Source organism: Melanostigma gelatinosum (genome assembly GCF_949748355.1).
Source record: "Melanostigma gelatinosum genome assembly, chromosome: 11".
NCBI classification, from domain to species: domain Eukaryota; kingdom Metazoa; phylum Chordata; class Actinopteri; order Perciformes; family Zoarcidae; genus Melanostigma; species Melanostigma gelatinosum.
In genome coordinates, this window is record NC_136644.1 from 21,564,385 (window position 1) to 21,579,662 (window position 15,278).

At 42.3% G+C, this 15,278-nt stretch overlaps 2 protein-coding genes across 2 annotated transcripts; both read left to right on the plus strand.

The window, feature by feature from the left end:
• The first annotated feature begins 2,780 nt into the window (after positions 1–2,780).
• sfrp2 (secreted frizzled-related protein 2) lies at positions 2,781–5,790 on the plus strand. The gene is made up of 3 exons (XM_079277940.1): positions 2,781–3,470; positions 3,696–3,776; positions 4,085–5,790. The coding sequence occupies exons 1-3, from the start codon at positions 2,969–2,971 to the stop codon at positions 4,387–4,389; spliced, it is 888 nt and encodes a 295-aa protein (XP_079134066.1). The 5' UTR covers positions 2,781–2,968; the 3' UTR covers positions 4,390–5,790.
• Positions 5,791–8,364: 2,574 nt separating this feature from the next.
• Positions 8,365–11,594, plus strand: tnip2 (TNFAIP3 interacting protein 2). The gene is made up of 6 exons (XM_079278040.1): positions 8,365–8,790; positions 9,213–9,518; positions 9,647–9,736; positions 9,902–10,165; positions 10,335–10,451; positions 10,540–11,594. Exons 1-6 carry the CDS (start codon positions 8,482–8,484, stop codon positions 10,825–10,827), a joined length of 1,374 nt encoding a protein of 457 aa, XP_079134166.1. The 5' UTR covers positions 8,365–8,481; the 3' UTR covers positions 10,828–11,594.
• Positions 11,595–15,278: the final 3,684 nt, after the last annotated feature.

The following is a 15,278-nucleotide window of genomic DNA, read 5'->3' on the forward strand; positions in this document are numbered from 1 at the left end:
ATGAAAAAAAATGAAAGAAAAGGGTGAAGGGCTAATGGTAGTGGAGTGGAAAGACAGAGAACGAAGGGGCAACAGATGGACCACTAGGTCCGACAAGCTGCGTCTCATTTTCACACAGAGTTGTAATGAAAACCTGCTGGGCTGACTTTAGGCACAGGCCCAGGATCAGCTTACCTCTATCCCGGGACCTTAACTGTCTGTGAAACCGTATTGTTAATGAAAACTGGATGGTATCTGTGTTTGGAGGTATAAAACCTTAAGCTTGGTCAGGCTTTATCCAATCATAGCTGCAGTCCATTTCCATGATTTGTAGTCTTTGTCTCTTGTAATCATAAAAGATGAGCTGAAGTATCCAGAGGATCTATCACTCCGACTACTTTACCACAAATGTTTTATATATAATATATAATATGTAACGCCCCAATGCATGTCCCATAAGAGTTTGCACACACAGCCCGAGAGTGTGTTTACAGCTGATCACATTTAGTCGCCCAAGAAAGGTTAGCATGTGACCTGCCACACCACAGTTTAGCCAGCTGACCCGCTGCTCCGCTAAAGGGAGTCCAGTTGCAGGTTAATAGGGGGCTCGAGCCCTTACATGGCCGTATAAGTGTTTCTACAGAGACCTGAATAGAATTCGCACACATTGAAGGAAAGGGGATAAGAGGGGGAGAGCTGCCCTGTAAAAACAAGTTAAACCTCTGACACAGACTGAAGAACCAGCGAGTGTCCCTCCTCCAGCGCTCTTAGGCCGCATTCAGACCCTCTCATTCATTTCATTCGATCCGGTGCTGCAGCGGGAAATCATTGTGACAACTGATAATTGCCACCGCGTTAACTTTTCAGAATGACATCATTCTGTCTCAGAGTATTACAAACCGCTGCGCAGTGTTTTTGGCATCTAACAATCCTTCAAGCTCACGGATCTGTCACTCAAGCTGCACTTCCTGGATCGTATTTCACGTCTCGCTCGTACCTGAAGCAACACAACCCCCCCACCAACGCAGCCCCTTGTTTTTGGCTCTGAATGCCAGCTCAATCCTGGTAAGCTTGGAAGACATTTTAAAAGAAGCGATGACCTGTGGATCAAATCACTGCATGCACCGTGAAAGATGTCACACGAAGTCATGAGTTTTGCCAACTCTTCAACTCTACTGAGATTCAGTCTCACCGCTCTCATAGCCTTGTTTTAGGCACCCCAAAATATGATGCTGTGTTTGCTGCAGCCAAATTGGAGATTAGGCGTGGACAGATACAGAGGTGCACGCTCACTCACGGACACGCGTGCGTGCAAATGATGGCATGATTCTCCTGGTGAAGATAATTAGTCAAAGTCATACTTGTATTGTAGCCATTACAACATGCACTCTTACTGCTGTTTTGCTCTACAGTAGCCTCTCAGTCTCTGGGTGTGAGCAATATCTATTTATGATGATGTCAACAGACAATAAGGTGGATTCATCATGAGATGATGCTTCAGGCTCCTTTGTTAAGGAGTCAGGAAACACTTACCGTACCTACGTGGACAAAACAATCAAACACCTCATTTCAGGGTGCAGCACTTTATTCATAAAACACCATTTATATGCCAGGTTCATGATCTTCTTTTTTTTTAAATACGTTCTGGCTTGTTTTCCTCTGGAAAGAAAAAGAAGCCAGGCCTCTTTCCAAAACGACCGTCTTTGTTGAGTTCTGCTAAAAGAAATTTGGCACACCTGGAGGCATAAACTCTAATCGCAGGTTTAATTCAGAGAAAATAAACTACAACTGTGCTTTCTAGTCAAATTATTTCCCCCACGACTGAAAACAAGTGACTCATAACCTTTGTGAATGACTGAACCAACAGCTGAGGAGGTTCTGAGAGACTGACGATACAGGAATCAACATGTGAGGCTGTACTTTTCACACCAGATGAGTTTTAGAATATGCTGATCAATGCATTTCTTCTGGAAAATAGAATCACAATTGATATAATGTACTTGTTTTGTTGGACGTGGCAGCAGAAGTCTCAATGACACATGTCTCTAAATCTGTGTCAGTAAAACCAAAAACGATCTGAATATCTAGAAACCACAGATGCCACAGGGGTAAGTGGGAAAATATGTTTCTGTGACTTGGGTGAACTGACCCTTTTCGCTCGAAATTCCACATCACATGCGTGATTTAAGTGCTCATTTTTAGAGCAAGAGGGTCAATCCTGAGAAGAACCACACTGCTGTCTGCAGACCAGACCGTACAGCTCAAGGGGGTCTGAGAGCGGATAGGAGCCAGAGCTGCAGATTTGGTTTCACCCCCTGGGTGTGCTGAGCGGAGGTCTGCTTCTCACACCAGGGCAAACTATATTTCACGAACCTGCAGACCTGCCCGGAGGATTTCCCCGCTGAACCCCCTAATGATGGAAAATGAACGCTCCACTGAACTGAGCTAAATGCCCCTTCTGACAACATCTCCCAACTATTTACAGCACGGGGCTAAAAGCAGCGCGTTAAAGGGATCACTCGGGATATATTGCTGTTGATTTGGGCGTAATGAGGAAAACCTGTCTGACAAATTTTGTTGTGATTTCCACGAAGGGGCAGGAGATGAAAAATAGGGGGGAATTGTGGGGGGAAAAAACCTAAAAACGTCCGGTGATAAAATACTATGAGCTATAATTAGAAATAAAAATACCTGTGAGACCCAGAGGAGCAGCACGCGAGAATTTGGGCCTTTTTAGTGTGTGTGTGTGTGAGGGGGGGGGGGGGGGGGGGACTAAGGAGACACATTTATCTTCACCCGATATGAGGAAACCAAGTGCTGAATGGAGAAACTGTTTATACGCACAGTGCAGACTCCTCCCAGACATGCCTGGAAGAAAACCTCTAGTTACAGTAGCTGCTGGCCACTGACAGAGACTCCATCCACGCTGACTGATGCTCAGCAACCCTGATTAGGCGTTTACATTTTTGCAGGTTTTACGTGCAAAACAATGAGGGCCTTTATTTCGACAGTGACAGTGTTGTGGGTGATGACAATACCCTGCATGGAAGCTATCCACGGATTGTACAATTTCGGACAGCATGAGTTATTCTACAAAAAGAGCAACTGCAAGCCGATTCCGGCCAATCTCCTCCTGTGCAACGACATCGAGTACACGGAGATGCGCCTGCCGAACCTGCTCGGACACGAAACCATGAATGAAGTTCTGCAGCAAGCTTCGTCTTGGATCCCTCTGGTCCAGAAGCAATGTCACCCCGACACGAGGAAGTTCCTGTGCTCCCTTTTCGCTCCAGTCTGCCTGGACGATTTGGACGAGCCCATACAGCCGTGCAGGTCTCTGTGCGAGAGCGTCAAGGACGGCTGCGAGCCCGTGATGTCCGCGTTCGGCTTCCCTTGGCCAAAGATGTTGGACTGCGACCGTTTCCCACTCGACAATGACCTGTGCATACCGCCTGCAGGCATCGACAACTTTGTGCCAGCCACCAAAGAAGGTATGGTTTCGTTAAACTGTGTCTTAGGAGCAAATTGACCCCCCAAGTATTGTGCGTAAATGCCAAATTCATTTCGTGGTGTATAAATATAATTCGCTTATCCGTCCATTGATTGCACCACCGTCCACTGTGGTAACATCTGGATGTGTCTGTCCTACTTATTTAGGTTATTTCCGGTTAAAATGTGCTTGATATCATGTTCACCTCATCTCACTTCTCTTTTAGTGCCCAGGGTGTGTGACGCTTGCAAGGAAACGGATGAAAATGACAACGAAATCGTTGACAACCTGTGTAAGAATGACTTTGGTAAGTCCCCCCCCACCTATTTCATCAGTTCAAGGTGGAGCTCAGAGGCCCCAAGAGGTCATGAATGGAGGTTCCAGGATGTTTCAGGGAAACTTCACTGCTAAATGTGTTTCATTCACTAAAAAGTGCAAAGAAAGTCTGTATTGTGACCAGGATTTCCCTATTCACTTTTTACGATGGCATGCGTTTTAGCACTAAACCATAAATCGGCCTTCTCATGGGGCTTTATTTTGACAAGTCAAAAAAAGATGATCTTCACACTTTTTGTGAAAACAAATCCAATAATTTTCTCTCTTGCTTGCACCAAGCTCTGAAGATCAAAGTTAAAGAGATCTCCTACATCAACGGCGACACCAAGATAGTGCCGGAGAACAAGAGCAAGACCATTTACAAGCTGAACGGCGTGACGGAGCGTGACCTGAGGAAGACGGTGCTGTGGCTGAAGGACGGCCTGCAGTGCATCTGTGAGGAGATGAACGACATCCACGCTGCCTACCTGGTCATGGGCCAGAAGATGGACGGCCATCTGGTCATCACCTCGCTGAAGCGCTGGCAGAAGGGACAGCGAGAGTTTAAGAGGATTTCCCGCAGCATCCGCAAGCTGCAGTGCTAGGAAGCACCAGTTGTCACAAAAGTTGCTATTACGGTTCATAGATTCATATCTAAATTCCAGCAAATATGTTTCTTTGTTCCACTTCCAAAAAATTGGCAATATAAAGCATGTCTGCTGGCTAAAGAAAACCTCTACAATTAAAATGCTTATGGATTTTCATGTTTCGAAGGGTGCTGATACATTCAAGCTACATTCACCATTGAGGCCACAGTGTTCTTAATCTTTAATTAAGTGGCTAAATCACACAGGTTGGCCATGTCTTCTTCTGAGCTCGGCACACATTTACATCTGGTACAGGCACAGAAGTCAGTATGGTGTAGGAGAAAAAAAGTCCCTTCAATTGTGGTAATATGAGATTTTTGTTTTCATCCATTGACTCCCATTCATTTTGCACTGAGTGAGTAGTGAGCGCCCCCCAGTGGCCCGTATTAAAAGTGGCGCGTCCTCTCCTGGGGAGCTGCCTTTGCCGTCACCTCCTCAATTGCACTCAGCTAGCATCCAAGGTGTAAAGCATCACTAATTACATGGTTAGAGGGAAAACTAGCCGAGTTTTGAAGTTTTGAGTTTTGGGGGGGGGGGGGGGAAGTGAGTTTAAAATGTTTTCTTTTTCACCCCTGGTATTCCCTGGGATTTTTGTTCATCATAACCTCAAAATGAAACTTTTTATTTTTCATGGGGACTTCCTCAAACAAGGTGAAATCATCAGCAGTTGTTTGTTAAGGATCATGTAAAACTCCTGAAAGGAACAAATGACATCACAAGGGTCAAAGGCCTTAAATGATTCAACGACTATGAGTTTGAAGTTATAGTTCCACATAAATAGTTGATGATTCATGTTGTGTGCTGCATAGTCAGTGAAGTTGTGATCCCAGTGTGCGTAGTGTGATGTTCAAAGACAATATAATGTCAGTGTTTTTGTATTCCTACCGTTTTCTCAAGCAAAAAACGAGAGATAGCTGGCTATATTCTCTTCCTGCTCATTTTAATACTCTTGGTAATATTTTTGTACTTGAGTCCCTGCATACATATCTACCCCAGTATGATACAACTCATATTTTTCTACTCCAGGCTTTCATATTTCAGTTAAACGTTTATGTTGAGTTTGGGTTTGCTTCTTCACGCTGTTGTTTGATGAGTGAGTTGTTCTTTTGGTTTTATTAGAGGATGAATATCTGAGTTTTGGTTGGTAGCGTTGCTCTGATGAGCAGTAACTTGTTCGGCGCATATAATCGAGTGGCCCTGCGTGTGCAATGTAAAAAGTATTTTTGAAAGTATTACTGTGTAAATATCAAATACTTACTTTTATTCTTGTGTAGTTTCCAGCTATTAAAAGCTGCCAACATCATGTTTTGAAATGACTCATTTCATTTTGTGTGTGTGAGTGTGTGTGTGTGTGGCAAGAAATCAATACACTCTTAAATAAAAAAATGAATCATTGCCACAGTTAATCATGAAAATAAACCGACAGTATGTATTATTGATGAAACACCGCCATCTAGTGGAAGTCATTTGTCAAATCTGGTCTTGGTGATACTTGGATGCATATGATGCATTTGGTGGTGATGTTTTTGCAACACACTGTATTTATAGCTTCTTTTTTTCCAGTGGCGTATACCATTGAACATATAGGCTTATCATGCTACATGACGCTTGGCCTGTAAGCGTAGTGTGCATTCAATGATTGATTAGGGTTAGGGTTGGAGATTTTTGGACTATTTTGCTTTCATATTTTTGCATCTTCTCTCATACTAGTGGAAAGAAAACATCTGAAAGATATTTCGGTGTTTATTTTACTACACTTTGTCTATTTGGGTCCTAATATTTCTCCTAAATTCACCAAAAGTTAGCGTTAGATAATGCCTCATTTGCATATTTAAACATCAGATTTCAGAAAACTTACAATACAGAATATACTTGTTTTTAATGTAAGCTATCAACTAGGGAAGTTTCATTGTGATATCGTTTCTTTAACATGTTTGCCCTATTTACCTGTAGTCAGTGTCTTCAAAATGTATCATGCAAATTCGCACATCTTTGATGAGATAAAGCATTTGCATGTTGAAATAGTTCAGAAAACTTGTAAAATAATTGTCTTCATGATCGATTGGGGAAGTTTTGCTGAAGATACTCTCTGGTTTTACACACTTCACACCTTGATTCATGTGGCTCTGACAATTGTCACACGACTTCCATGTGACATCAATGACTCACCTCTGGAGCCCTCATGTGACATTATGGAATGATTGGCCCAGAAATACCTGGGACTCCCCACCGGCCAGTACAACTGAGGCCTCTTAAAAGAATGCTGTTCGTCTTTACGTGTACACCTACAGTCTAGACGGCAGTTTCATTTTGACCTGACAATGATTCGATACAGTGTTTGTGTAGTCCAGGGTCCAACCCTGACCAGATATTAAGTTAGGCTCATTGATTGTGAATTATTATGCATTGTGTGTAACTACTTGACTTGAGTATTTCTATTTTCTGCCACTTTATACCTCCACTTCATTTCATGTTGTTCTTTGCACTTCACTGCATTTACCTGCAGAGCTATATCGACTTTACAAATTAAGATTTGACATACAAAACATGCAATCACTTTATTAAAGGTACATATAAGTAAATTTAATTAGCTCCACCTCGACCCACTACAATATTACAATGCTGCTAATAAGAAACAATATGCCAACCCATACATATACGATACATACGGGGGACGTTATTCGTAATGAGGACTCTTTTACTTCAGTCATAAAACAAATAATTTTATTTGTAACAGTATGTTTACACTGTTGTATTTAAGAACAGTATCTGAATATTTTCTTCATCACTGTACTGTGTAGGCCTACATCCATTACGTCTCTAAGACACGTGAAGCCTTGCAACATCAAGAATGACGAATTCCGTTTTTTTTTTTTAGAACAACTAATTTTAGTCTACTTTTCCATATTTTTGTATAACCTCTGGAATTGAATACTTCATGTGTTTCATTAAGATTTCTACTCACGTAAAAAGTATGCAAAGTATCGTTATGGCACTATAGGCTAATTACTAATATTAATAATATAGTTTATTTGTTACGGTAACAGAAATTATGCTTTTTTTTCTCCAATATTTACGAAAGCAGAAATGTATGGAAATGCCCCACAGGACTATTAAGAGCCTCCAGTGGCAGTCATAATGTGTGCATCAGCCTATTGGTCCGGGTCTGGACTGCTCCAGTACAATTACGCACACCGGCGAGTCCGTAACTGCGCAACACAGACTGTATTACGTTATAGTGCATCGCAGTGAAGGGAAGGGAACCGCATTCATGATGCCTTCAAAACAATGGGGAAATAAACACTTCTAGAGTGTGGTGGAATTTGTTGTGACACTCCAAATGTACTGATGTGACGTTTATGGGGCAGGATGCGTGGAAATGCTGTAAACTACCGTTGGGAAAATTTCCTGCTGTTGAAATAGTATTGTTTGGGATTTCCATACAAAATATTAGCTCATTATTTTCGGGGACTTTATGTCAATGTGTATTGGAAGCTATACTGTCTTTTTGCGAGGGTGGGAAATAAATAACTGTTTCCCCCCCCTCTTCACACTCGGGCTTTGTGACACAATTTACAAAAATAAAACAAAATCTTTTCTTGGAATCTTTTGTGCAATTGCTTTCAAAAGCTTGGGTGCGTTAAAAAAAATTGCGCCTTAACAGTCAAGTTTACGACTGTCTTGAAGGCAGCGCTACTATTTCTATTTTCTAACAGAGCTTCTTTAGCTTGTCTTCAAGATTTGTGTCTTTGTTTTCGTTGCCATTTGTCCCAGCAGGCTATAAAACCCCATTTACCTCCCAAATGACGGCCGACGGTGAATCTTTGTGAGCAGGCAGGCCTCAGTTTGACGAAGATAAAAAAAAGTCCGCGGGGAAGTTCCCTGTAGGAAATCCCCCAAAGACTGTGCGGGGATATTATTGTGCGCCACAGCCTCGACACAAGTAACCTCCTCTGTCCATTTGTAAAGTCACAGGTCTGATAGCGGAGGTGTCAAATGCTGGATTACTAAAAGACCGATCCGTCTTGTCAAAAATCTACGAAGCCAACTATGGAACACGTCAGTGTAAACTCAGAGAACGACGTGAAACTCCGGAGTTGCAGCACGCTGAATACTCTGCACCATGAGACGCTGCAGGAAGTCGAACTTCTCAACAAGCAGATTTACATTAAGGACAATATTATTGCAGATTTAAAAGCGAGGCTGGGGAGATATGAGCGGATCTACGTGGCTGTGGGAGATAACGAGTCCGTGGTCATCGGGCCGTCCAAGTCTTTGCTGGAGAACTTGTGTAAAGAAATATGCAAACTGAAACAAAAGAGGAACGACATGGAGTTCAAGGCATCGCGACAAACGGAGGTAAAATCATGTTCAAAATGCCTTTCACATGGTGATCCATGCAGAAGAGTGTTTGTAGGTACTGGAGCTAGTTAGTACAGTGACAGGTCCGTTTCATGTCGGTACAAATAGTCTCTTGGCAACAACTAATGAGCTTTAAATCTCCTCAAGTCCATATTTCTATATTCATGCTGGTGGTTATTGATTTTATTATTGTGATGTTGTATTGTTTTAATGTATTTACCTCAAATATGTTGAAACTTCCTCAAAGTAGGCGTATGATTAAAAAGAAATATACCAGAACAAATATTGGCAGCAACAATCAGAATGACAGATTTTATTGTATACATGTTTTTTGTATGTATAATAAATATGTCAAAAGGTTACACAACTGATATGGTCATGTAACTGATCTCTCTCTCTCTCTCTGTCTTCCTCCCCAGGAGATCCAGAGGCTGACTGTGCAGCTCGGAGAGAAGGAGCTGGAGTTGGAGAGTGTCAGGTGTCAGCCGGAGCACGAGAAGGACCGGGAGATCCACCGGCTGCGGGCGGCCCTGGAGGAGAGGGAGCGGTCCGAGGCCACCAGAGCCGTGCTCTGCACGTCCCTGGTGGAGGAGGCTGACCAGCTGCGCAGCCAGCTCGGGACCACAGTGAAGGTGTGCCAGGAGCTGCTGGCCAGGCTGGAGAAAGATAAGAAGGGGGGAGGAGGAGAAGTGGAGGATGTGGCTCAGCAGCAAAAGTCTCAGGAGGTTTGTGTGAAACTTTGTCTGTGTTGAATATATTTGAATGTATCGCATTCCACCTTTTATGCAGCATTGGAACTGTATTTATATTTGGAGGGCTTTGTTGTAACATCTCTCTCACCATTTTTCTGCAGATGACAGATTCCACCGACATGAGTGGTGTTAACGCCCAAATCTGTCAACTTCAAGAGGAGAATCAACAGCTAAAGCAGCGAGTGGCATATGTAAGTCTTCACCAAGTTTACAAGTTGTCCTCAATGACTATACTTGTATTTTTCCCTGAAATAAGGGCACTAGAAAAATAAACAAAACATTCATACGCGATATTAAGGTGGTGCTGTTTTTTTAAGAAAATATATTAAACTTGTTGTTGTTGTTTCTTCTTTTAGGTCCAAAGCCTGAATTCTCAGTGGCAGAAGTATGACTCCAGCAGGGAGGACTACACCAGAGGTTTATGTCAGAGGCTAAAGGAGACCTCTGCGCAGGGCTTGATGCCTGGGCTTGGCTCTATAAGCACCGGTTTGCTTCAACAGGAGATTTCCAGGCTCAACGGCCTACTCGAGGAGAAGATGAGCGAGTGTGCGCGGCTGAGTAGTGAAGTGGAGGAGCTGAGGAGGCGCGACAAAGAGCGCATCCAGACTCTGGAGCAGCAGGTCTGTGCTACACCATGATCTTTATACATATCTGTATGTTACGTTTCGTCGAATCAGATTTCATGAGTAGAACTGGACTGCAATCGGCTCTTTAGGCTTCCGATGTGTTTTGAAAACTGACTTTTGAAGAAACGAGAAGACTAAACAGTTCTTTCTATTCCTCAATCAGGTCCTCATCTACGCAGATGACTTTAAGTCGGAGCGTGCCGACCGGGAGCGAGCGCAGGGTCAGATCCAAGACCTGAAGGAGCAGATTTATCAGTTAAAACAGCAGCGACACAAACAGGTGAGACGACAGCCCTCAAACACTTGCATATATTGTTGTTGTGTTTGCTTGTGCAATCCTAACCGTGTATGTACATAATTGCCTTCAGCAGGGAGAAAGCAGAGAAGTGGTTCCCATGTGTCGCGTGCACATAGGGCACAGGATCACCTCAAGGCGACATAAGGACTCTTCAGAGCCTCTATTGAGGACCACGGCTGAGTTGCAGCAACAGCCCGCCGCTACAGCAGCAGCAGCAGCAGCAGCAGCCTCACCGCGCCCCGCGTGGAACGAACGGCCGGGCCTGTCAGAGCTACAGTGCCCGCAATGCTTCATCACGTTCAGCGACACGGACGCCGCAGAGTACCTGAACCATTGTGAAGAGTGTGCCAGAAGATAAACGGAACAACAAAAAAAAAGACACTTATCACTTGCTGACAGTAATCGAACACTGAAGAGCAGCACTACACGGCAGAAAATAACCTGAGTGGAGTTTCCAATTCGGAGAGACTTGACTACAAATGAAACAACTGACTTGAGATGTTTGTACATAGTGGAGCAAAACTGTACAAGCCAAAGTTCCCCTCTTGCAAGAGAAATGAGTTGATCCGGCTTTTCTAAGTCTGCATCGTGAACCGTGTCAGGTTCTTAGTGTTCTCCTGTGGAAATGCAGGAGATTATTGTGGTGGGGAAGTGAATGTCAATGCAATACATCAAATATACCTCAATGTGTCAAATTACAAACCTGTTGCACTTTCTTGACATTTAGCCAAAAACTCAATCGTATCGTACGATTAAGACATTCATGACGCATAAGCTTCTTATTTTGGATAATGTGGTGCTGTTAGTTGTTTATTTTCCATTGAACTTTACATATTCTGTCCTGTAAATTATACATTCTTAATAAGAGATTTAAAATATATAACTGTTAATATTTATTCCTGTTGTGTAAATATTTGGAAAAGGTAAAGCCATGAAATATTTGTTTTCTGGTACACTTTTAGGATAAAAAATGTTAATACATTATAACTGGAAAAAATGTTTTATCCTTTTTTTGTAACAGTGTATGTAAAGATTGCATCCCAACTGACAATAATATACTTATTTTTGGAGATCCTGTGCTGTTTCTCTTGAGCTGGCACATTCTTTTTGGAATAAAATACTGTTTACCCACACTTTATCTTATGGTGATTTATATAGCTTTAAGTATGCCACATTATCACGCGGTGTATTTTAATTCTTGACAGTCTGCAGCCTCGAGCTGTAACCACAGATCATAGCCTAACCACGAAAATGTTTGGCGCGACTTAATCTAAGTCTGTGTGTGTGTGTGTGTGTGTGTCCATCTGTGTCACGTGTATGTGCTTGCGCACGCGGTGGAAACCCCCTTCCGAGTGTTGCCTGAATGGGCACGCTGTACTGTCACAGCCATGTTCCCAGCTGTTGTGTGGCTATAGCAAACACTACAGGGCCACTGAGAAGATTAGAGAGAGAGACTGTAGCTCAAGTTACATCCAACGACCGCCTGCAGATCAGTTGGTGACCAAAACATTCTGCAGTCACACAGTGTCTGTGAAGTATCATTTTGACACATTTAGGTCAATAATGCCTTTTGGGTGATTCACTTGTCATGGGTTTAGTGTAGTAAGCACAGGAAGCTGGACATCCCCTGTTTAAAAGGAAGTAGGCTGTTGCAGTGCACAGAAAAGACTCAGTCAAACCACCATGGTGTCTGAGTGAACACACGACACATTATGATCAAAGAACTACTTTAAAGCAAAAGTATAAAACTGTTTAAAAGGGAAGCAACATGTTCTTCTTACAAATGAAATGTTCAATCCATGAGCAGTAACACTACTCTTGCTCAATTCAAAACAATCTTCTTTTTTTTATCACTACAGTGTTACCAGCGTGAGCTAATGTTGGCAAGCTAGCAAGATATTGCTTTGAGTCACAGTCAGTCTTGTGCATCATTTATGGGATAACGCTATATGTGGTTGCTCTTTTACAAAAGTTGCACAGCCTCACTATCAATACTATATCATTGAATATAATTGCTTTATTTACTTTCTTACCAAGAATCCGATCAGAAGATGTTACCATTCTCTGTATGGTAAATATGATGCTACTGTGAGCAGTCGGTTAGCTTAACGTTAGCTTAGCACAACGCTTGGGGGGGGGGGGGGGGGCTGGCTATGTTTTACGGCTACACGGTAAACAAGAATCATTGGCACATGTCTGTACGGATTAAACACACAACATATAACAGTTAGTGAGTGAGCTTTAGAGGTAGCAGGATTTTGTAACATTGGGCAAAGCCAGAGCTAGCTGTCTAGCTAACTTAGCTGCAAGCAGTAGCCGCATTTTAACTGTGACAAAAAAACCCAGTATTTCCCAAAATATAGAATTATTATCATGTAAATCTCAAATTTACTAATAAACTAGAGGTTATTAAGCTATTATTTAAGAAACATGTTTAAAATAAATGGTGTTGAAGGACTACCTCTGAAAACAAAATGAAGCGGTTCGACAGGCCAAATATTTAAATGACACCAGACATCACATGCTAACTTACTCATCAGTTTACAGGGGAAGATATTTGACAATGTATTTCATTTACATATGGCTCGAATTCATTATTCATTCAACGATTGGTTCCTATTTTGGCTTTAAAGGGCAACTGCAGTAACTTGTCTGTAGGCCTTTGTCTGCATGCAGCCTTGTAGAAATGCACACAGCCCCTAAAAAGGCCATGCTGCTGGGGATTCTCCCCCCCGCCACACACGCATTTATAACAGGGTCTATAAGTGACTGAACTTCCACACAGAAAAAAAAACGCTCTACCCACCCATCTGAGAGTGGAAAAAAATAGGTCACAAGCCCCCACCTGAGTGTCTGGGAACTTTTCTAAGAAACAACAGAATTAATAAGAAAAAGTCAGGTGACAGCGGAAGTTCAGTTCCTGTTGGAAACTAAATTCAAAGCATCAGGATGTACTGCTGTCGTATACTTTAACAAAGAGAAGAAAAAAAAAACTTCAGCCTGACACTTATCCAGACAAACACAGAATGGATAGATATACAGCCTTTAATCTTATGTGTATCCTAAAAGAACGGGAATTTCCCGCCATCATGAGGGAATTCCCAAAAAAGTTTATTATTTGAAAATAGAGTGTTGTCGACTTGAGCCGATCATTTTTGATCTCGTGTATGTTGGTTCAGGGAGTTGGTATTAATGTTGAATGGGAAAGGATTTTTTAAATTTTGTAACAAAGTCCAGGGTTTCAACTATCAAAATCAGCATTGTGGCAGATGTTGTCAGGAACAACAAGGGGGAAGGGGGGGGGGGGGGGGATTCCCTCTTTGGAAGTGTATGTGATCCTGAAGTGCTCCAGGCAGTCGACAATGAAAAGATCAGCATTCTGATTACAAGCTACAAGGCAGCTGTGATCCCTTCTAATAGTCCTTTTGGTGCTCGCCCGTCATTGTCAGACTGCTCCGAGACCACCATTGTGTTTTCCCTCATCAACCCAGAATTCATACAGCAAAGGTGAAAATAAGGAAACCTTTTTGAAAGGACAAATGATGGAAATAGACTTCTAAATCTATTATTAACTGAGGGAAAGGGTTGTCTTAAGTAGCTCTTATCTCTGCACATATCAAAAAAACACAAATCTACATGTTTTATTTAGATCACGGCCCACATTTGTCTCTCAAGACATTTTGCTAGGTGTTTTTCGGCTTGTCTACGTTAGCGTAGTTTTGCGGGGCATTTGCTCAAATGTGGTAGATCCCATCTTACATCACTGGTGACTGAGAGCGAGCACGCCCTACAAACATGATTCATACCTGAAATAAATTATGAGTCAGTTGGGCTCTGGTGGCTCTCACAAACTAAAACCTTTTGTCTTCTCTTGAATGAAGTGCATTTACCACAGTTCTGTCAATCATCAAATTTGTAGGAGCGGTCATTTTTCATTGAGAAATCCCTCGGTTTTAAGAGATAGTCACTCTTTGAAAAGTTGAGAGGAAGCAGTCTGAGGAACATAACTGTAACTCACTTCCTCTACACATCCATTTGGCTTTGAACATGAACATACTGTACTTTCACAGCACATTTGAACTTTTTATTTTGAATCAAAAGCTATACTTATTCGAGGTTTAATGTTAGGCTACCTCTAGCTTTGTGCATTTGTGTAAATATATATAAAATGCAAATTGAAGCTCAAGTTTGTGGAAAAACACAAAGCGTTTACTGCTGTTGAAGTCCCGCCAGTGCTGTGTCGTAAAACGCATGTATTAGCTCATCTACATCTAGATAAGCCAAAGCATGACCTCATTTCACGCTCACTTTTTCTCTGAGGGAATGTACTTGATTTCAAAACTGCCTCAAATCAATTTTCCCAAGAGCTTCATGTGCATACATCGGGGCTGCTTATGTAAATGCCCGAACCAGCCCAATGGCGTCTACCTTTTCTTTTTTTGTTGAACGTACTTTGTAATTGAAACTGAAGCTCGGGATCTACATGACTCACAGTCACAGTGGCCTTCTAGATTGATTATGACTGTCAATTAGTGGATTTCCCAAAATGAACACGTATTTATTTGAGGGTGTGACTCACCCTGCAACCTTGTGGAGCTGCAGACATGCAGAGCAGCAACAATGGGTGAAATTCCTGCACTGTCACAAGCAGTACACGCTATATTCACCGGTCCCATATGGGCGTCAACACATGGAAGTGAACTTGAAAGGGATTTTCTCACATTTAAAAAAGCAAACAAAAACTTCAATTCCAGACTGAATTTGTCTTTTTGGAAAATAAGCTTAAGATTTCTCGCCGGGAGTAACTTC

Bases quoted from the DNA above. Each gene is read 5' to 3' on its own strand.
- sfrp2 (XM_079277940.1), top strand. From the start codon at position 2,969: ATGAGGGCCTTTATTTCGACAGTGACAGTGTTGTGGGTGATGACAATA. The intron at 3,471-3,695 runs GTATGGTTTCGT...CTTCTCTTTTAG, and splicing joins TGTGCCAGCCACCAAAGAAG to TGCCCAGGGTGTGTGACGCT. The intron at 3,777-4,084 runs GTAAGTCCCCCC...GCTTGCACCAAG, and splicing joins CCTGTGTAAGAATGACTTTG to CTCTGAAGATCAAAGTTAAA.
- tnip2 (XM_079278040.1), top strand. From the start codon at position 8,482: ATGGAACACGTCAGTGTAAACTCAGAGAACGACGTGAAACTCCGGAGT. The intron at 8,791-9,212 runs GTAAAATCATGT...CTTCCTCCCCAG, and splicing joins AGGCATCGCGACAAACGGAG to GAGATCCAGAGGCTGACTGT. The intron at 9,519-9,646 runs GTTTGTGTGAAA...ATTTTTCTGCAG, and splicing joins AGCAGCAAAAGTCTCAGGAG to ATGACAGATTCCACCGACAT.